This window comes from Leuciscus leuciscus, assembly GCF_965113295.1.
Source record: "Leuciscus leuciscus genome assembly, chromosome: 17".
In the NCBI taxonomy this organism is placed as follows: Eukaryota; Metazoa; Chordata; class Actinopteri; order Cypriniformes; family Leuciscidae; genus Leuciscus; species Leuciscus leuciscus.
This window is the reverse complement of record NC_138741.1, coordinates 15,461,667-15,483,824: the sequence shown is the minus strand read 5'-3', so window position 1 is coordinate 15,483,824 and position 22,158 is coordinate 15,461,667. Positions and strand designations below refer to the sequence as shown.

Here is a 22,158-nt window from a genome sequence, read left to right as displayed (position 1 = left end):
TTTACTAAAGGTACTATTTCTTGAGTATTTTTTTATAGCAGATGTATTTTTGAATCCTGTGTTTACGTTTACTGAAAATAAAGAGAAAAATCCAGTGATATTTTGCGACCTTTATCTGTTTATTTGCGTAACGTAGCACTAGCTCTCTGATTCCCCCTCACAACTAATTACACTGTTCGTAACACGCATTTCGACTCGACACTAAAATGTTACTAGTTTTTTTTGGGTTTTTTTGTGTTTCTCGTTTGTCTACGTTATACCTCTCTGCTTTTGTTTGTGGGAACATGGGGCATTTTAGCGCTTTGATTACATGTAATAACGTTCTGATTGAACTCTGATCATGCCGTTAGTGTGTCATGATCATAACGAGGTTTAGCCTGTGTTTGTCTCTTGGCCATGGATTTGGGGGTTAAACAAAGATTGCATTCATTTTGCTGTTAAAATGATGTCATTCCGGTCTCTTCTTGCTAACTAATATCTTTTCTACCTTTTTTTTTTTTCTTTTTGTTGTTTTTGTTCCTAACCACCTAGCCGGCACCGGCAACTAACAAATGACCTCTGAACTCTGAACTCTTCACCCAATGATGAGCCGCCCAAGCCTGCCTGCTGATCAGATTAACTGGTAATTGCCTTTTGCTAGCCTGGTGGACGCAGAGAGAGAGGCACCTGTCCGAGCAGTGATCCTAACACAAACCAACATAAAACACAACAACCCTCCATACCAACACGTTGTGTAGCGATAACAACTATGATACTTTATTATTTTGTTGTTTTTTTATTTCTTTCTTTTTCTTTTTAAACCTCAAATGACTGGGTGGATGTTAACAGGGATGTTGCGTTACCCAAAAATCTGCACTGAAGTTTAAAAGCAATAAAGAAGCGTCTTCTGCTAATTCAGCCCTTAAATGCATTTATACTCACAAAACTCCAGTTAAAAAATAAATAAAATGATGACGACCCCAGTTTTATCAGTTATAACGCTAAACGGGGCGTCAGGATCCAGATTATGTCTATACGCTACCCCACCCATTTAAACTGTCACTATAAATCAACAAAAGAAAAAGAAGGAAAGAAATCTGCACTCACACCAACTTGTGTATTTCCTGTCCTTCTCTGATGTAATCCTGTGTTTTTCATTTGATTAGTTTTACTGTGCTGACACATTCTGGGTGTGCCTGTCCAGCTGACTTAGAGCATGGCTACAATGACAGATTGCAAAAAGCTTGTTTTGATTTCTTTGTTCTGTTACTTCTCCCTATTTTATTTCTTATGTTTCCATGTATCTTATTAGCGTTTGGCAATACTTGCAGATTTATATGTGCTGCTCATTGCAGTATCTGTGCCAGCTCAGTAGGAGGCAGTAGGCAGAGTCAGGCAGGGCAATAGCAGGAGAGATTGGGGTGAAGTGTTTTTGGAGTCTTTAAATCTAGGATATTCAGGGTTGGACAGCTGGGATATGAACCGGAATCAGTTTACCGAACTATGCCATCCCAAAAACTCTCAACCCCTCCTTACATACAGTGCCTGAACTTTCTACAAATCTTTCTTTGAATGAGCTGTGAGATAAAAGACAAAAAAAAAGACAAAAAAAAAAACACAAAGTATTACGTGTGCGCATTTAGCCAAAGGGTTTCCATTTAATGAATTTCATATATATATATATATATATATATATATATATATATATATATATTATACACACAAGTATGTATCTAACCGCCAAGGGTTCTGTCATGCTAGTCTAGGGTTTGAAAAGGTTTGGTGCCATGCCTGTATCTATGTTATAATAATGAATCAAAAATGGATGAAATGGTGATGAATTGTACCACAAGACGCTAATTTCCTTGAGGATGTACAAAAAAAAACACTAAGGAAGATGAATGAGGTAGATAGAACGGGGGAGGGCATTACCTCACTGCTGTGTGTACACACTTTTCTTTCTTTTGTTTCTGCTGATTTATTCTATAGAAAAAAAAAACTCCCACCTTCCAAAAATTAGTCAGCTGAGCTGAAACAAAATGCAAGTATTCTTGTTAATGCCCTTATTAACTTAAATTCACGAAGGAGAAGCAACTGAGTTATTTCGATTTAGTTTCAAACGCCCGTATCAGATAGCCCATCCGCAATGTGTCCTGCACAACCCCAGCTTACTGAGCCCATTCTCTCATTTCTATACACCCCCTTAAAAAAAACATAGGATGTGAAAGCCATGTCTGCCTGTTCGAATTGCTTTATACATACATGATATATATATAAAATGTATACAAATGTAGATATGTCATTGCATATTAAAATACAGAAAGATCAAAATTAGATACTTTTACAGGGTGCTGGAGAAATATATATTTTTGGCAATTTTAGCTTTTTATACTTAACTTGCAGTTACAAAATATGAAACGTAATACAAAAATAAATATATATAAAAACGTTTGTAGAATAGTACAGCGAAAGGTGGTAAAGAATTGTTGTGTGACTTTGGATACTATTGGCCAGGGGGGAAAAAAAGCAGACCAAAATAGTCAAACCTTGGAATGTTGGAGGAATTGCATGACGTGAGAGGAGAAGAGTACAGTTAGAGAGATAAGTGCCTTAACCGACGGTCGTTTCTTTTTCCGAGTGTTACATTCTGTTCAATAATATCCAGCACCAACTAGGAGAGCGCAGAGCGAGGGAGGGTTTGTGAAGAGGAAGCACCCCAAGAGTTAAACCACAAGGCTGTTGCAGTGTTGTGCCACTGAATCTATTCTATGCAAAGGAATAGCAGTCATTTGACCAGCTAACTATGTGCCATGATTCGTCTTCCCAAAATTAAGTTTGAAGTCTGGTTGTTTTCCCTTTAATCCCCATTTGAACAAAGTGTTTTATTTTTCTCTTTATTTTATTGCATTATTATTCTTATATTATGAGGACAAAATCAGCAATGCTGTCTATGTATTTGGTTACTGTGATTTTTGTCGAGAACAACTGCCAATCATGATGTGGAAGTCTGCCAGGGGTTTTAGAAGGGAGATTTCTAAAAGAAATCATTTAATTGGACTTCACCTGAAACCTCCTCTTGTTTCAAGACTTGCAAACTGAAAACTTTCAATCATTGCCTCAACTTTTTTTCCCAATCATGTTTGCCAAAATATACTTATTTTTATGCCAAGGAAGTAATTTTTTTGCTTTTTGTTTTCAAAGACCGGGAGAGAGAAGGGCAGAGGGACAGAAGTATTTAGCTCACTTTTGGAATGGCCTTTTTGGGTGTTCCACAACTGAAATATGTAGCTTTACAGTGCACTGATTTGAGAAAAAGAAATAATGCAGGGTGAGAGAAAATATAGCAATTTATTAAAAGTATTTGTGAGAAGGTCACAAGGATATCCGTCTGCTGCCGCATTCGTGCCAAACCCGTGAACAGTCACACAAGAGCCACAGTATCAAATCACAATCTAAAGATCAAATCTCCCCTGTGCAGTTTTCAATCGTTGAAACAACCGGAGGTGTTCCTCAGATTGAATAAGATCACGCTCAACTTTGTGTCCTGTAACCCTGGCAGGCTCTGGTTTAGTCTTGTTCTTCACTTTTGTTACACAAAAAAGGTCAATGTCTTTTTTTTCTCGCTCTCTCTTCTCAGTGTTAGATACATGTTTTTTAAACATTAAAATAATGAAATGCAATATTTAGAGAGGAGCAGAGATGACTACAGAGAAATGGACAGTATTAAACAAATCCCCTCTGCCATGTTACTACGTGCTGTTAATGTTTTGGACTTGGGTTAGTCCATCAGGTGTATGGAGAAATCTCTTGTGTTCTCTTCCGCCTGCCTACTACATGTGTAATAATGTAAATTACAGCCATTGTTACAGGTTTCTAATGTATTTTTCTAACTTCATTTTCTATGTACAAGTCATTTTTTTCTGATCTCCTTTTGTGATGAAACCCACTACACGTTTTTTGTTTGTTTTTTCATGTCCTCTCTTCTCCTCTGCCCTCCCTCTCGGCCCACTCTACTCAGATATGTCTCTCATTGGGAGCGTTGCCTTTTCCTACAGTTATTTTTGTTTTCTTGCTGATTCTTTAGCTTGTTTAACTCATTAGCAACTTATTAGTTCCTCTTGTCATAGGTATTTTTACATGCTTGCATTTAGTTTTTATGGTGTATGCTGTTATTTTTTTCTTATTAACCTCCTTGGCATTTATTTTAATAAAACATTCTTAGTAAGAATTTTACTAACTTGCTGATATTATTTTGTGTTGTGTTCTTTTTTTAACCAGTTTAATGAATCTACTACCTTGGTCTGGTTCACGGACTAACACGATTAAATCTGGTGTGTGAACACCCTCACAGTTTCTCACATATATTCACACACACAACTCACTCACTCACTCAAACAAATGCATTTTTCAGAGGTCCATACACATTTACAGTTCACACACACTCACACTCACTTTCACGCAGTCTAACAGGTAAATGTGCACGAGGCAGTCCGTCCTTCACTCCGCTCCTGCACTCTCATCTTTGTTGCTGTAGAAATCTTCCCAAGCTTGTCTGCCTCACTGTTCACGCAGTTTATTGGTGCTACTGGTGTTTCCTTTTTTTGTTTTGTTTGGGAAAAAAAAAATGCTGCTTTCAACAGAACTGGATGTAATTGGGATTTAGATCTATGTAAAGTTAAAACAGATAATTTTGTTACGAAACCCGACAATAACTGGAAGTATTTGGTTTTGTAGGCTCTGAACTAGTTTTTCTTTTGAAAAAGTAAATGTCCAGTGGCGAGCATCAGGAATCAGTGCATTTACTGCCGCTTGTCGAATGTATTGTTTTAGAGTGACTTCTAATGCTCCCATGTCAGTGCAAATTAATGTCCGTCAGTGCACCTTATCTCGACATCCTGATCCCTCATTCGGCCATCAGACTTCATGTGTAACGGGTCATATGGAGTTTTTGGAAGGTCGTTTGACCTCAGAGGAGGCGTGAGCTTGTGTCTGGAGGGGCTGCTGGCTGTTTGCTTTCACACCTAAGCGGACAAAAGTACTAACCCTTGTAGGAACTGCTTGGGTCTTGTCCTCACTGAAGGATATTTAGGAAAAGTGAAATTCAATTTTCTTTTTATTTATACATCATTTTCTATTGGGAAATGTTTTGTAAACAACCAAGCACAATATGTACTAATGTGATTATTTTTTATTTTTTTTTGTCCTCATCCTAAATTTTTTACTTATTTGAAATGCATTTCAACTGCACAAATAAATAGTGTGTTTTTAGACCATTTTTATCCCACTGAGTGAAGCTTCAGAATGGAAAACATGCTTTATATGTTGACTGACTGAATTTGTATTAATCTTCATTTTGAAGAGCAATCAACTAAGCCTTACTATTATATTAATAAAGGGAAGGTTTCTCAAGCAAAAAAAAAAAAAAAAAATGCCCTCAGGGACTTTTTCCTCACAGGTCACAATCACCAGCTTCTAATTGGTTAATTACACAATTATTTTAATAATTCATCTGATTTTGTTGCACCTGTACTTTAAGACAAACTGAATGATGATATTTGAAGTATTTGTAGTTTATAGGAGCATATACAAGAGTTTGTGTAGAGATTTCTGTGCTGTAGCACGTTTCTCAATGGCCTGTTAGCAGTAAAACCTTATGAATAAAAAAATCTTCAGTGCAAGAGTGTTTGCTTTTGTTTTTAAAGAGACTTATTGCTGAAATGTCCCAGCAAACTTTCCAGTTTGTTTGATATTCCGGTTTTCCAAAATGGTTTGTCAGAAATGCTATTCAGTAATACTTTTGTCCATTTTGCTAACGTGCGTGTATAATAAATATATATTGAATATATTGAATTGATAATTATAATGTATTTTTCAGAAATATGAACAATGAGTATATATCAAATTGTATCAAATTTTCATATACGTTTTCATAAATTCATATAGTTTTTACATTGTGTATAAAAACAGTACGTTTCCAGTTTGTTTGATATTCGGGTTTTCCAAAATGGTTTGTCAGATATTTATTTCTGAAATGCTATTCAGTAATACTTTTGTCCATTTTGCTAACGTGCGTGTATAATAAATATATATTGAATATATTGAATTGATAATTATAATGTATTTTTCAGAAATATGAACAATGAGTATATATCAAATTGTATCAAATTTTCATATACGTTTTCATAAATTCATATAGTTTTTACATTGTGTATAAAAACAGTACGTTTCCAGTTTGTTTGATATTCGGGTTTTCCAAAATGGTTTGTCAGATATTTATTTCTGAAATGCTATTCAGTAATACTTTTGTCCATTTTGCTAACGTGCGTGTATAATAAATATATATTGAATATATTGAATTGATAATTATAATGTATTTTTCAGAAATATGAACAATGAGTATATATCAAATTGTATCAAATTTTCATATACATTTTCATAAATTCATATAGTTTTTACATTGTGTATAAAAACAGTACGAGATGAAACCGAAGACAACCTGTTTTTTTCATGTAATATGTGAAATAAAGGGCTGTTTCCCGTATGGTACAGTTTGATTGCTGGTAAGATGAGTTTTATTTCGACCATTCTTCACTGAGGACATCAGAGCAAGCTCACTGCAGTTTTGAGTTTGTAGCCTTGTGCTCAGGTAAGTTACATTCAATTAAAGAAACGGCAGCCAGTTTAAATGTCACAGGATTATTTGCTGTACCGTGTAATGAAGCAGATTCTGTGAAGTCGGACCTGTAGGGCAGAAACAGATGGATGTTATTTGCGCTTACTGTGAACTTGATGCAGACTCTAAAATGCAATCTAAATATGATCTACAGTCCAGGTCAGGATTATTGGCACCCTTGCCTTGGTAAATATGAACAAAGAAGCATGTGCAAATCTGCATTGTTAATCTTTTTGACCTTTTATTTTAAAAAAATCCAACCTTTCATTGAAGTCAAACAATTGGAAATGGGGTGAAATCACATGAAATGTTTTCTCTTATACACTTTTGCCACAATAAATGACAAACTTTTATTCAATACTTTTTGCCAAGACAACATCTCGGAGTCTTCTCCTATAATGCCTGATGAGTTTGGAGAACACCTGACAAGAGATCAGAGACCGTTCCTCCATACAGAATCTCTCCAGATCCATGTTGATATACTGTTATACTCTCCTCTTTAGTCTTCTATCAGGCCTGGGGACAGGGGTGGCCATGGCAGAACCTTAATTTTGTGCTCAGTGACCCATTTTGTGTTGATTTTGATGTTTGTTTTGGATCATTGTCCTGATGGAAGATCCAACCATGGCCCATTATAAGATTTCTAGCAGAGGCTGTCCAGTTTTTTTTTTTTTTATCTGTTGATATTTGATAGAATCCATGATACCATGTATCTGAACAAAAAGTAGGCCCACAACATTAAAGATCCAGCTGCACATTTAACCGTGGGCACGGGTACTTTTGATCTCTGTGTGCACCAAACCCATCAGGTGGGTTTGCTGCCAAAAAGCTATTTTCTTTTCTTCTTTTTTTTTAATCTGACCACAGAATCCAGTCCTGTTTGAAGGTCCAGTCGTGTCTGACAACTGAATATACTGGAGTTTGTTTTTGGATGAGAGCACAGGATTTTTTTGGAAACCCTCTCAAACAACATGTGGTGATGAATGTGCTCTTGGGGTTTAGGCTTTCTGACCCCAAGACTCAACTATTTTCTGCAATTCTCCAGCATTAGGACGATATAGACACACGTCCTCTTCCAGGCAGATTCGTAATATCTGTAGTTGATTTAAACTTTTTAATTATTGCACTAATGGTGGAAATGTTAATTTTCAATACTTAAGCTATTTTCTTAAGCCACTTTCTATTTTGTAAAGCTCAACAATATTTTTCTGCACATCAGAACTATATTCGTTGGTTTTACTCATTGTGATGGTTGATTAAAGGAATTTGGCTTTTGTGTTTCCTCATATTTATATTTCTGTGAAACAAGACATCATGGCTAGACAATTTCATGTTCCTAGTCCGCCTGGTGTGCTAAATTATTATTTTTTAAATATGAATGGGAATACTTCAGAGATACTTTAATCATAATAATGTCTAGGGGTGGCTATAATTGTGGCCAATGTGTTTTGGAGAAAAACTGTCTATTATACTCTATATATACTGATAAGATGTTAGACATTCAAGTTTTTGTTCACATGACACTTTTGCACCTTTTGGGTTTATTCACCTCATGTAATATATCTCCCTAGAGAATTTAACCTTGCTTCACACTGATCTGACCTACTGTAACGGCACATGAATGATTAAAAATGGGTCTTTAGATTAGAATGAAGTTTAAACTATCTTTCTTACTCACTACAGTACGTCTCTCTCAATCCATTGGCTTATATAGGCTCTGCTCTGGCACCCCATTGTCTCTTGCTCTGGGTGAGAGTTTTTTTTTTTTTGGAGACGGAAGTCCGTTTTGGCCAGCAGAAGTCGAGAGATCAAAAGAGTGTTTGTAACTGGAGCAGCTGGCAGCTTTATCAAAGTAAGAAACAAAGAGGAAGAGAGGGAGGTGTCGCAAGTAACAAATGTCCCCAGTTCCTGCAGAATAAATCAGGAGCATTCATCAGGACACAGCTGTGTGTGGTGTGTGTATTTCTGTGTGTGAAGGAGAGAGATACTCTGTTCTATGTGTTTTTGGCATCTCTTGGAGGTTGATGAATAGTGTCTTGTGCTTCAGGTCTCAATGACCAGCTGGTGTGTAAAAACTTTCTACCATTCCAAAATCCTGTTTATCGAGAGAAAGAACGTACTATTAGCTTTTGCTGCATTTTCATTAATGCACTGATCACCTCATAATAGTCTGTCAGAATCGGAATGGTCAAAATATTCTAAATAGAATGATTAGAGGGGTTATTGGAGAATTCATGATAATTATTGTCAGTGACCTGACGCGGTGTAGATATCAACTAAAACTATTAAAACTGTTTTTGTTCATTTAAAGATTACAAACTAAAATGGAAATTAGATGTTTTGGCATGGCAGCGAACTGAAATAAAATAAGTTTAATTAAAATTGCTCAGACTAAAACTGAAAAATAAATTAAAGCTAAAAAGAAATAATAACCTAATAAAAATTACAAAAACACGGTCAAATGAAACAATGGGAAAATTTATATTAATAAATCCATATATAAATCAGTATATAAATAATACTAAAATAACATTGATCTTATATGGACTGTTACATTTGTTTCTCTGTAGGCCATGGGCTGGATTCACACAAAACTTTACCAAAAAACGTTTGTTTACCAACATTCTTTTAAATATCTTCTTTTATGTTCTACTGAAGAGAGAAAGTTGCAGGTTTGGGTGAGTAAATGGCGGCATTTTAATTTTTCTTTCATTTTTGGTTAATAAATTTGCTCCATGTTCTGGTTCCACTTCATTTTGCTTTAATAAAATAACAGGGAATTTAAACAGAATTGACTCATTCATCAGAGGCCTTTATACCTATAAGCCTACACACACACACATAATTGATCATTTCGTGCATATTAATCAAAATATTGACCAAAAAAACAACAACTTACTGCTCGTATAGCATTTTCACATAGGCTACTCGCTGACTATAGCGACATGTTCGCTAACATTGACTTTTTGAAGCAGTCTGTGAAGAGTATGACTGAATGATTGACAGAAGCTGTTGTGGGAGGATTCAAAGTCAAAAGCCAAATTTTTCACACAGGGAAGAAGTGAATTACAAACGGTCATTTTTCAGGGTCCGAATGGTGTTCGTTTTCAGAGGTTGAGAAGCCTGTAATATGATTCGCTACAATTCACACTACGTCGACTTCCTCTCTGTAAAGCAGACGGACTGCGCATTAACATCTGCTCCTCTCTCTTCCTCCATCTCGCTCGCTCTCCATCATTTCCCTTCATGATAAATGAGCATTTTGTCCCTGACTGTGTGCTTCCTCTATTCCTCTAATTAATCTGTTTGGTGGGTGTAAACATTAAACTCCATACTCCTCTATCTTAGATTAATCTCTCTTGTCAAAGATGCTTCTGTACAGAGAGTTCTGGAGAGAAAGTGTTCCCAGAGGGCAGACAAGGTCTTAGATGTTCAAAAGGACCATTCATACAAGACACGCTCTTGTATAAAAAAAAAAAGAAAGAAAAAAAGAGAGCTGCTAGATGGAGTAATGGCATCTTAAAAATGTGGCACTCATGCGTAAAATCCCGGGTAGCTATTTTCTATGTAAGTAGCTACTTGAATGGGAAAGACCAAAATCTCCAAAAGAGCTGATTCTAAATAACATTTAAAATCTTCAAATAAAACTAATTGCAACTGATAACTCATAAATGTTAATTCTTTTTAACCAAATCATGCTACTAGTTGTATTAAGAATAAATTTACTCCAAATTGATGTCATGCACTCTAGTAATACTACTTACATTTGTAATACAGAAATATCCCATTTCAAAGAAATGGCGAGAGAGAACCAGGCCTGGGACATTTTACGTTGCTGTTTTGTATTATGCCTATGCCGTAGTTGGCCACTGCCTCTCCTTTCGTTATGTTGTTTATGTCTATTGCAATTAAAGTTACGTTTAACATTTGCTGTTTAACATTTTACAGTTACATTTGATCACCTAAATGTACATTATTTTATAACATTCTAATGAAAATAGCCTCGAGTGCTGAATTACTACTCATACAGGTCACTTAATTTGATGAAATAAAATTGTGGAGAGCCGTTTTACTTGGTCAAAACAATCATACTGGTTAAAACTGCGAATTTCTCTGGATTTAAACATTGTTGGAAATATTTGGAAATATATAACAAAATATATAACATTGTGCTATATATTTTTGGATATTGTAATGTAAAAAACAATCGGACACAAACTAAAAACTCAGTAGTCTAACGACAAAGTTTCTTTATAGGAAAGTCTGTTCACTCGCCAGCCATATTTGCTACACCTGGCAGCTTTTTCGGGCATCCAAGATCAAGGCTGCATCCGAAATCGCATACTTCCCTTTCTATATATTGGGCAAAAAACAGTATGTGTCAAAAGATGTATGTCGAATTCACAGTACTCATAAAAGAGTAGGTAAAAAGCACCCGGATGACCTACTTCCGGCAAGATTCTGAAGTGTGCATACGATGGACACTGTTGCCTTTGGCTTGCTCAGTTGGGGATATTTTGGGGATATTTAATTAAATTTTATCAATCAATAAATTCCTCTTGAAACAAACTTTGTTGTATTATTTTAATACTGTGAAGCTGCTTTGATACAATCTGTATTGTGAAAAGCGCTATACAAATAAACTTGACTTGACTTGACTTGACTTTACCACCCCATGAGGCCACGGGAGAGGATTTGAGAAACGCAGTGAAGCGACGCAACTGATACTGGTAGGTCAGTAGGACAGCATGGCGGATGTAGTACATCCAAATTACATTCGTACTTCACACATTCATACTATATGGAACATACTTTTTTAGCTGTCGTGAAGTAATTACTTATTCAAAATAAGTACCTATTCAAGAGAGTATGTGATTTTGGACGCAGCCCAAGTCCATCTACTATAATGGAGGAATCCTGAAATCTCAAAAACTGCTTGCAACACTCACAATTATATATCTAAAGTTAGCTAAAACGAACTAATGGATGGGTTCGATGCTATTTCGTGATTCTATTCCACTGACTCATTAAAATGAACCGGTTCAGTATAGAGTCATTTTCTTGAGAGTCGGCCATCATGGCTCACGCTGTGTTAGTTGAGATATGCAGAAAACACAGGTACACGCTGATGTTATTACAGATGATGACGAAACCATATATGTGACCCTGGACCACAAAACCAGTCACATGGGTCAATTTTTTGAAATCGAGATTTATACATCATCCGAAAGCCGAGATACAACTATTTGAAAATCTGGAATCTGAGGGTGCAAAAAAATCGAAACATTGAGAAAATCGCCTTTAAAAGTTGTCCATTTATGTTCACGACTGTGCTGCATTCACTAACAAAAATAAATGTTTTATGTATTTACGGTGGGAAATTTACAAAATATCTTGATGATAAATTATCTTTACTTAAAATCCTAATGATTTTTGGCATAAAAGAAAAATCGATAATTTTGACCCATACAATGTTGGCTATTGCCACAAATATACCCATGTGACTGTTGTGGTCCAGGGTCACATATGCACACGCACATACATGTTTCTGACTGGATTGAAATCGCATGTTGCCTCACTCCATGAAAGAACCTTTATCATCAATGGAACCTTTCCTTTGCACAAAATGTTTTTCATAGGCCTAGTGGAAAGGTTCTTCAGATTATCAATAGGCTATATTCTTTTTACAAAATGTATCTTTTTAGAGATACAGTAGAATACCCCACAATGGTTCCTCTATTACAAAAACAAAAAAAAACTTTTGGAACCTTTTTTAAGAGTGTGGTTAGTTTTGAAAAAGCCTTGACAAGCTCATGGTTTTAAACCAAGATGACATTGACCTATGAACTGGAGAGTTACACAGATCCGCTATCGCCACTGTGCCCTTGAGCAAAGACACTCATCTGACCGCCCAATTACTCCAGAGGGACCATTGCTGCATTTAGTGTGCTGTCGAGTCAGATAAAACACTACTAATGCCATTTATGAGGCAGACTGTGAGACTGTTTTTTAACCTGTTGATATGCTGTGTGTTTGTCCTTCATACCTTGTCTTTTTCCTTCATTCTTTTTCCAGTAGGCTACTCCACCTCCCTCCCTCTCTTTCTGTTTTCTGGTGTAGAGAAGCCTCTCCTTTTCATCAAGGTCCAGGCCAGCTCTTCGAAAATTTAATTCGATGTGACAGGCACATCTATTTCTCAGCCAGAATCACTGTAGCGCTTCGGTCCAGATTACATGCTACTCTCCACAGGTGAGCCGTGACCTACACAAAGCAAACAGCACGAAAGGCATCCAGCTAATCATCAAATGTATGCCTCACATCCTCCTCGTGATTGAAAGCACCGAGATAGTGAGGAAAGATGATTGGGAAATAATTACACAGATAAATGATTTTTCCCCACTTGATTTGATTTCAGGAGGACTTTGTGACATCACAATTTAAATTGATTGTAGAGGACATTATGAAATCTTAATGACCAGTACTAATTACTGTAGAAAGAATCAGAGCATTAGTTGCTTTTAGGAGTAGTTTTTAGAAAGTTTCTCTTTACTAGTTTCATTTTATGTATTTATTTTATATTTTAGGGCTTCCAAAGATAATGTGCTAACTGATATCATTTAAAAATGTTTAACGGTTTTACATTTCTTTGCACAGTCTATTGGTATTGCAATTAGGTTATTGGTATCAAGGTATGTCATGATGATTCAAAACTACAACTCAACTAATTTTGTGGCCATTTTCCATTTAATTGATTTTGGAGCAATGAAACATGTATTTTATTTGAGTTAAGTGTAGTTAAAGGCCGTTTAACACCAATGATGAAAATTATAATAATGCCAATAACTAATAAGGAAGTCCACACCACAGCTATAACTATAACAACATATAAAAACAATATTGTTTTGATCACTTTAAAATAAAATAAAAAATTTTTTTTGGCTAATTAAACATTGACATCCAATAAGAATCCACAGGACTTAAAAGACCTCAAGCATTTAAAGTGACAGGCAACATAAATGCACTGCTTATAAGGTACAACTTAACTAAAGGTATACAATTTCTAGGCGTGTTTCCTGAACCATACCTTAGGAAGTCTTAAAGCTGCCGTCGGCAACCCTGGAAGATTGAGTGGACTTAGCCAAATTTTTTTGTGTTTACAACTCTCATGCCCCTCCCCCACTATCAAGGAATACCCTCCCATCGAGTTCGTGCTCGTCAGTGCGTGTGCACCAGATTTTCTGTGAATGCGCCCGTCTCATCAGCATCGATCAACACCATGGAGTACACATTTGGGCAAACATACTTAGATTACTAACATAACACTAAGAAATAAAGTAAATGGTTGATAAAGCACAATTACCTGTCGAGAAGAAATGTTGCAAGCTCTGCATCCATCTTGAACCCAGTTAAATCTCTCCACCTTTCAAATGCCGATCCGATGTTGATCCTGGTTTTATTACGGGCACGGTCGCTTTCTTTCTTTACTTCTTTCTTTTCAACAGGTGTTCTCTTTTCCTGGGTTGTTTTTGACCTCCTAGCTCTTGAGGTTAACCGAGGAATTGGAATCTTTTCTGCCATCACTCTTCGTTACTGCGCGAACTTCAGGCGTGCGTGTGCATGTGATTGTAACGTGCGCGAGGGGGGAGTGGGATCTGTGGCGTGTGCACGACCTGTGATTGACAGTCAGATCTCACACCCCCCTGCGCTGATTGGACCCGATGATCCGGGAGCGGTGGATTTTTGCAAAACAAATAACATGCTCCAGGTGGAGTTAGAAGCTCAGGTTTTTTTCTAAAACCACCTTATTTATGTAGTTATGTCGCATTATAGTGTCGATTTCACTGAATATGATCAAAAAAATGTTGCCGACAATCATCAATGCCGACGTCATTATATTATAATATAATAATCAATTATTCTCTCGTGCAGGGGCTGTTTCACTGCATTATGTGAGAAAGCGGTGTTCTTTATAAAAGAAGTACTTTATAAATAGTTGAAATTGCATTTATTAGGACTCATGGGATATTATAAAAAATAATCCAAACTAAAATAGAAAATAATAGCCTAGCCTACATATTTTAAAATTGTAGCATATATTACTGCCATGATAACCATTTCAATGTTTTACGTGCTTTCTTCTCTTTCCCATTTTTGTTCGCTGAGGTGGAGCTGCGATGAAATATTGTTCTTGTAAATACTTCACTGCATTTCAGTAATTAAAGTGTACATCTTACGTACGGTGCTCGGCAGTGATCAAAAAGGATTTAAACAGTGGGTTTTGAATTTATTCTTGTAAACTCAGAGATGTGGATTCAGGCCGCAATTAAATTACCACACGACCTGTTTGTCAAAAAACAGTAGGTACTAATTTGGCCAGGGATTTTTACGCGGGTTGGGTGAGAAAAAACACTGATATTATGGATTCGGACGGCACTAAAATCATCGACTTACCCATGTAAATGTTTAAAAAACGAGCCCATGAGAAACAATTAGCGTCCGAATAGGACTTAACTGACAATAGCCTATGCTTTCACTGGCCTTTAAAAGCGCTCTTTAATTAAATTAATAATATAATGTATATAATAATTAATTAAAAATCTAACAATAATCAATGACAATTGTATTCTTCGCATGAAAACACTTGAATTAGCCTACACTGTCTATACTACATTATATTCGTATAGACCTGCAACAGTGATAAGGTAAAGCTAAGAGTGGTCCAGACCAACCTTCCAAACGTATGACTTACAAAAGGTGTACTTAACTAAGAATGTTTCGGGAAACACTTATTATCGATAAGGTACAGCTTAAGGTGTAACTTAAGAACGACGTAGCGTTAAGAAGGTTTCGGAAAATGCAGCCCAGAACATTATGTTCTATTGTTGTGAACGCCAATATAGCTGTTGTTTTAGTTATCGTCCTCGGTCTGAACAAGCATTAATAACATGGAGCTCACATCATGTCAGAATAATCATAAAATTCCGTCATGATGTGTGGGTATTACACTGTTCTAATGTTATAATTTGGTTGGTTCAAGAAATGTTGTTCTATGACTTCATTTGACTGCATTATTACATAACTACAGTGCAGCATCTGTGAATACTACTGCCTTTGTTTTCCACTTGACCTTTTGAAACGTGCAGAGAAATACCCGTCTACCTTCAACAAACTGAGTCAGAATGTACAGGAGAGACTCTCTATCCGAGATTCTGACCCAGTCCAGCCTGAGGCACAATGTGTGTGTGCGTAGAGAGAGAGAGAGAGAGAGAGAGAGAGAGAGAGAGAGAGAGAGAGAGAGAGAGAGAGTAAGAGTGCTATCATGCCGGTGTGCTGAAGGTAAGGGTTATTCCAGTCAAGCACTGAAGTCACTGTGGGGCTTGTACATGTCGGTTCTTGTCGGACGCGGCAGATTTTCTCTTTCTCTCTTCCCCTCTCCCTTTCTTCCCCTATTCTTCCTGCCGACCCGCTTTTCTTTTCTTTCTGTCTTTGTCTCTTTCCATCTTTCCTCTCCCTTTGAGTCCTGCTTCAGTAGACCTGCAGGTTTTAATGGCTCTGTGTAACAGTATAAAAGCAGCGGGTGCATTGAGTCATTTTAGCCTGAGGACTCAGACTGACTCTGTTTGTTTTTCTATTTCAGCTGTCACTCCGCAGGCCTCCACATTCAAAGCTCCAAATAAATGCTAAAATACAGAAATAAAATGGTCATGGTCATTTTATTGTGCGCGGAATAATCTTCGCCTCCATCCTCATATCAATCAGCTTAATGAGGAGCTGAGACAGCAGCACCGCATGGCAGTAATAATGGAGTAGATTCTGGATTTGATGGTCAGAAGACAAGCTGAGACTGCACTGTTCTATGGTCAGCTACATCATTAAACACACGCATGCACTCAGCACTTAACGCAACTAATTTGACAAAATTGAAAGAATAATAATGATGTTTTTCTAGACACATCTTATCACATCGTATCCTTCCAGGTACAGAATCTGGCACAGTCAGTGGAGTCAGTAGGTTATTAGAGTTACGTCCAAAATTATGTACTAAACTTTGAGCACTTATCCACCTTATTTTTCAACATGATTCATTAGCTGCTATAGTTAAGTGCAGTAAATGATATTTGTGCTACGAACCAATGTGTTTGTGATTTAAAATTAAAATAAAAAATTAAAATAAAATAAGATATTTATAATATGAATAACAAATACCCGTTTCTAATAACAAGTAGCATAACGGATTATTTTTATACAGCTAAAATAACTAGTGGCTGATATGAAGCCTAAGTTAAAAATGGCAGCGCCAGTTCTTGCATTAAAAATAAGTTTCCTTTTGACAGAGTACTTTTATGCTGCATTTGAAATCGAATACTTCTTTACTATAGTATGCGAAAAACAATACGCCAGCAGAGTTGTAGGCTATGTCTCAATCTATAGTTTTCGAAAGACAGTAGGTGAAAACAGGGCCGGCGCGTCCATATAGGCGAACTAGGCAATTGCCTAGAGCGGCACTTTTGTAAGGGCGGCAAAATGTGTGCCAATCGGGAATGAACAATTCACAAAATAGGCTATATGATTTGCTGAGCTGCCGCTGCGCCGCCCTGCGCCGCCCCCTGCTCTCACGAGTCATGACTCATGACTGAGTGATGGGAAGTTCGGATAATTTTACTGACTCTCTTGTTCGATCTCGTTCATAAAAATGAACGAATCTTTATTTGAGTCATTTCGTTAATTTAAGTGGCTTTAAATGTTACACAGCCAAAATCCCCGATCACATCCACCTACGCATATAGTAAATGTATATATTTGCTTCCTCTTGGCCTAAAGTGTTCCTGCAACGGGAGTGTTCTCTGGCTAGAGTGCAGAACAGCGGAGTTTGTATGGACAGAAGTGCATGCCTGAGCTTGTGTTTTGGGTTAAGCTGCGTTGCTTTGACATTGTGGAAAATATAACAATAGAAACAAAATATAGGCTATTAGCCTTTTTACCCATTATTATCAATCTAAATTAATCTCGATTTTAATTTAACTTAATTTCGTTTTTCTTTATGTAAATTTCGTTTTTCTTTATTTAAATTTCGTTTTTTCTTTATTTAAATTTTAAATTTTGTTTTTTCTTTATTTAAATGTTTTTTTTTCTTTATTTAAATTTCGTTTTTTCTTTATTTAAATTTTACATTTAGTTTTTGTCTTTATTTAAATTTTGTTTTTCTTTATTGAAATTTAGTTTTTCTTAATTTAAATCTACCCTTTACTGTGTCAGTAATTTGTTAGTCAGAAAAATATAGACTACCTTAAAGTATTGCTTAATTTAACAGACATGTGTGTGTGCGTTTTATATTGCTAGTGCAGCGTGCGTCAAGTAGCCTATATAAGCCCTGCCCGCCTGAGGTGCGCCTTCCCGCTTGCGGTGTTCTGTAGTTTACTAAAAGTTTATTAATTCTGAACGTGTCGTGTCTCGCGTGTCCATCTATATTGCACCACCAAATGTTACACTGCACTCCCCTGTGAAGTTGATTGGATGAACGGTTCTCGAAATAATCAAAATGCAAACGGACATACAGACACATAGAGATTCCTGCCTTTATTAGAGAGAAGAATATGTTCAGCCCCCTCTCGAAGCTTTGAATATTCGATGTTCATTACTACCGCAGCTTCGAAGCTCAAAAAATGGTATTCGGACCAGCCCTAGGGGCGGCACAAATGTTTTTCGCCTAGAGCGGCAGAAGTGCACGCGCCGGCCCTGGGTGAAAAGTACCCGGATGACCAACTACTTCTGGCGAGATTCTGAAGTGTGCATACAATGAACACTTTACCATGAGGCAAAGGGAGGCGCAACCAGAGACTGTAAAAAATATGGACAAAGCGTCTGTGACGTCACCCATAGACTTTCTGAAGAACGGTTTTGAGGCCGTTTATGGGGGGTATGGGCGGCGCCATCTTGTACGATATTTCAATACAAATGTTCAGAAAGGATACAGAGGTGGTATGATGTGTTGTGTCAGATCATGGCCGAGACGTCAAATTTCAGGAATTCCACTCGGCGCAGCCAATGCTCGTTATCAGCTGTCAATCAAGCTGTCAATCGCCCTTATATGCCCTTATTTGTCATACATTTTATATCTAAATACGATCTAAACTAACGAGTTAGAAAAAAATTCACCCCCCTCACAGTTGTCAGGCACTCCGAACCTATCGAAAAATACAATAAAAGTCCATGGGACCAACCTGTAAAAACATGAATTTATGCTGTGAAAACGGACATTTTAACATGGGGGTCTATGGACATTTGCTCCCTTTTGGGACCTCCCCCTAGCGGATTTTCGATGTATTGCAGTTTTTCGCACTTCCGGGTAGGCTTCATTTTTCAGATTAGAATGTTGCCGCTTGGGTGCAACATGGTGAGTGTACTTCCGAATTTCATTCATACTACTCATACTCATACACTATATAGTACAAGTAAGGCTATGTTCACACTTAGCATCTTTTTTGACAAGAAAAAGTTGACAACGGCGTTTTTTTAGCAAAAAAAAACGCTGGCAGCGTTCGGTTACAAATAGCAGCCGAGCGCGTCTTTTGCTGCTATAACAACAGCTGCAACAGTAGCCTAGTGCTGTGTGATGCAAAAAATGTCGAGAAAGAGAAAGTTGGCTCTTGCGTTGGCTTTTGAAGTTACCGGGGAGGAGAATGTCGGTTCACAAAGACGTTTGTGGGTGCACGACAGACAGTTGTTCTTGTTGTTATGGAAACGACAGGTCTCGCTACTCACTTGTCATTGGTCAGCTGTCAAAAAGGCGCTTGACGTAGGGCGTTCTTTTCAGAAAAGTTGAACTTTTTTCAACTTAAAAAGACGCTCTGAGCTGCAGAAAAAGACGCCGGCGGTGGCGTCTAAAAAAGCGCTCAGGACTTTTTTGAAAAAACGGTTTACTCCATAGGGTTATAATGTAGAACAGACGCTGGCAGTTTGAAAAAAGACGCTAAGTGTGAACATAGCCTAAGAATTCAAATGTACCTACTCAGACAGAAGTGTCGTCTATGGAACACTAAAACGTGTTTTTACCACATGGTTTGAAGGGATGGCATTTCAAATGCACCTGATGTATTGCCACTAGCTCTAGCATGTTAGCAACTTTTTTTGTTTGTTTCATGAATAATGATTAGAAACAGAATAATACCATTTTAACCAGTTATCAGCATTTCAAAATAATAGTTTCAATGTGGGTTAATATGTTTGTATTGTTGTGGAGCGCAGAATTTGGGTTGCTCTCGGGCTATAAAACTCTAACTACAAAGCTCCTGTGGAAGACAGCTGGATCTAAAATCTTCGGATTACACACAGCATTTATGTCCGTCTCTGTGAGTTACCGAAACCAAACACGAAACATTCTTGAGACAAGTAGTTTACCTTCTGTTCATACACCGCAGGTTTACCGAAAATGTGTTTGTGAATTTTGAAAATTGAAGGGTTTTTCGGTTATAAAATGCGGTTGTTACTCTCGTTAATAACTGAATAGTTTGTGAACGGAATCGTGTGGAAGAAAACGCAAGTTATAGAGGCGTGTTTTTTAAAAGTGGAATTTCATTTAACTTTTTACGGGCTACATTTTTAGAACGCCGTGTCATGTGCTGCAAAAGATGGCCCGACACGACCATTGGAACCTCTAATCAGAAATTACATTTGAAACTATCTTAAAAAATAAAATAAAAATTGCTTTAACTGATCTCACGCAAAATCGCAAATGTTTAGAGACTTCAGAAAGACAGCCTCTCTCTCTCTGTCTCTACATCAACAAGCATTCATTTCCCCATCTCAAAAGCGATCCACCAGAGCATGCCAAGAGATGGAGAGAGAGAGGGAGAGAGGGAGAGAGATGAACTGCTGTCCTCATTCATTCTACTCTGTTGCTGCAATGGCCCGTGTCATGTTTGACTGGATCAGTTTGGGCCAAAGCAGACTGCAATGATTTGAATTGAGCTGTGTGTGTCAGCCAGAAAGACCAGGGAAAGCTTCCCTGCATAACAGAGGACAGATTGTGCATTTGAGGAGAAGAAATAACCATATATCATGTAGAGATATCATAAAAGACATTAAATTGTTAAAAGAAATCTGAAACATTAGGCGGAACGATTTGCATTTGGTTGTATCACCCTATTGTTTTCCTAATCCTAGAGAGACATTTTAATGTAGACGAGTCTTTTCTCTGCCACTTGTAAACCGCAATGTTATTTCAAGTCAGCCTTTGGTTGTGTTTTGGCTATTCGTGACCTATAAATCACTTGAGTTTGTGCATATCTGTGTGTCAGTGAAATGAAAATCTTCTCTCTCTCTGTCTGTCCTGAACTAGAGGACACTTTTGATGAACATTGGGAGTCTTACCACAAACCCATTAGAAATTCTCCTGCTGGTTTAAATCCAATAATTTGTGCTCATCTTCTACAGATCAGAAGTGGGTTTTCCTGCAGCCGCCTGCTGTTTCAGAGGCAGATTCATTATCTGTTGTTTGGACAGGGATTATGCTGATCAGGGCAGCTTAAGGCCCCAGATATAAAGACTCTTAATAAAATTTGTCAGTCGAGCGGAAATGCCATGTTATTTCATGCCACACAAGCACATGTTTCCATAAAAACTCACTGCACACCATTGAAACTGCTATAAAATGATATTATAATTTTTTTTTGTATTTCGCTTCAGTCCTCCATCTTCATACAAAGCCTGACTGCTTTGTGCTGCGACATGTCGCGTTAGTGCAACATACACTGCATGCTGTAGGAGTGATAAAAAATTGCTCAAAAACTGAGCTATGTGTGAAGTAGAGAGAAGAATTTGTCAGTATGGAAACAGATTCTGCTAATGTTCCACATGGGCGTTGTGTTTTAGTCACTCAGAGTCAGAGAATGAACTGCTCAAACTTTTGCTGATTATTAATGTCTTTAAATGCAAATGTGCTGATGACTGGACTTCAGTCATCTATCACTCTGGCCAAATCCTGATGGGTCAGCCACATTTTGGATAGCACTGAATTATCTCTGAGTATACAATTAATTATCTGGGCTGCGTTTCTCAAAAGCATTGTGAGCTAAGTTGATTGTAGAGACCATTGGTGGCAATGGTTCGGTCTACTTAGGCTTTCAGTGCTTTTGAGAAATGCAGCCCTGGACAGCAAATGAGAGAAAGTAAGAGTTTTGTTATGAAATTAATTATTTTATTCAGCAAGGATGCATTACACTAATCAAAAGTGACGGTAAATACATTTAAGTGTTACAAAAGATTTCTATTTCAAATAAATGCTGTTCTTTTTAACTTTATATCCATCAAAGTATCCTGGAAAAAAATGTATCAAAATTATACTTGAGCACCAACACTGTGAAATGGGGAAATTTTGCACCATTCCTCTTTCATTGCTGTCAATATTCTGGCGACGTCTGACCTGAATTGCTTTCTCAATGTCATGCCGAAGCATCTGAAACGGTTTGAAGGTGTTCTGTTATTGAATTACTTCTATGCTTTGTTCG

At 37.2% G+C, this 22,158-nt stretch overlaps 1 protein-coding gene and 1 long non-coding RNA gene across 4 annotated transcripts in view; one reads left to right on the top strand and one right to left on the bottom strand.

The window, feature by feature from the left end:
- Nucleotides 1-4,212, top strand: part of qkia (QKI, KH domain containing, RNA binding a) — a 71,160-nt gene extending 66,948 nt beyond the window's left edge. For all 3 annotated transcript variants that reach the window (XM_082142210.1, XM_082142209.1, XM_082142211.1), the window contains exon 8: nt 532-4,212. In XM_082142210.1, coding sequence (XP_081998336.1) covers nt 532-548 — 17 coding nt within the window. In that variant the 3' untranslated portion in view covers nt 549-4,212. The remainder of the gene's footprint in view (nt 1-531) is intronic.
- Nucleotides 4,213-5,160: 948 nt separating this feature from the next.
- Nucleotides 5,161-7,692, bottom strand: LOC309478606. Its single transcript, XR_014199056.1, has 2 exons — nt 5,950-7,692; nt 5,161-5,709 (listed from the first exon to the last, which is right to left on the bottom strand). It is a non-coding gene; the product is annotated as an uncharacterized lncRNA (long non-coding RNA).
- Nucleotides 7,693-22,158: the final 14,466 nt, after the last annotated feature.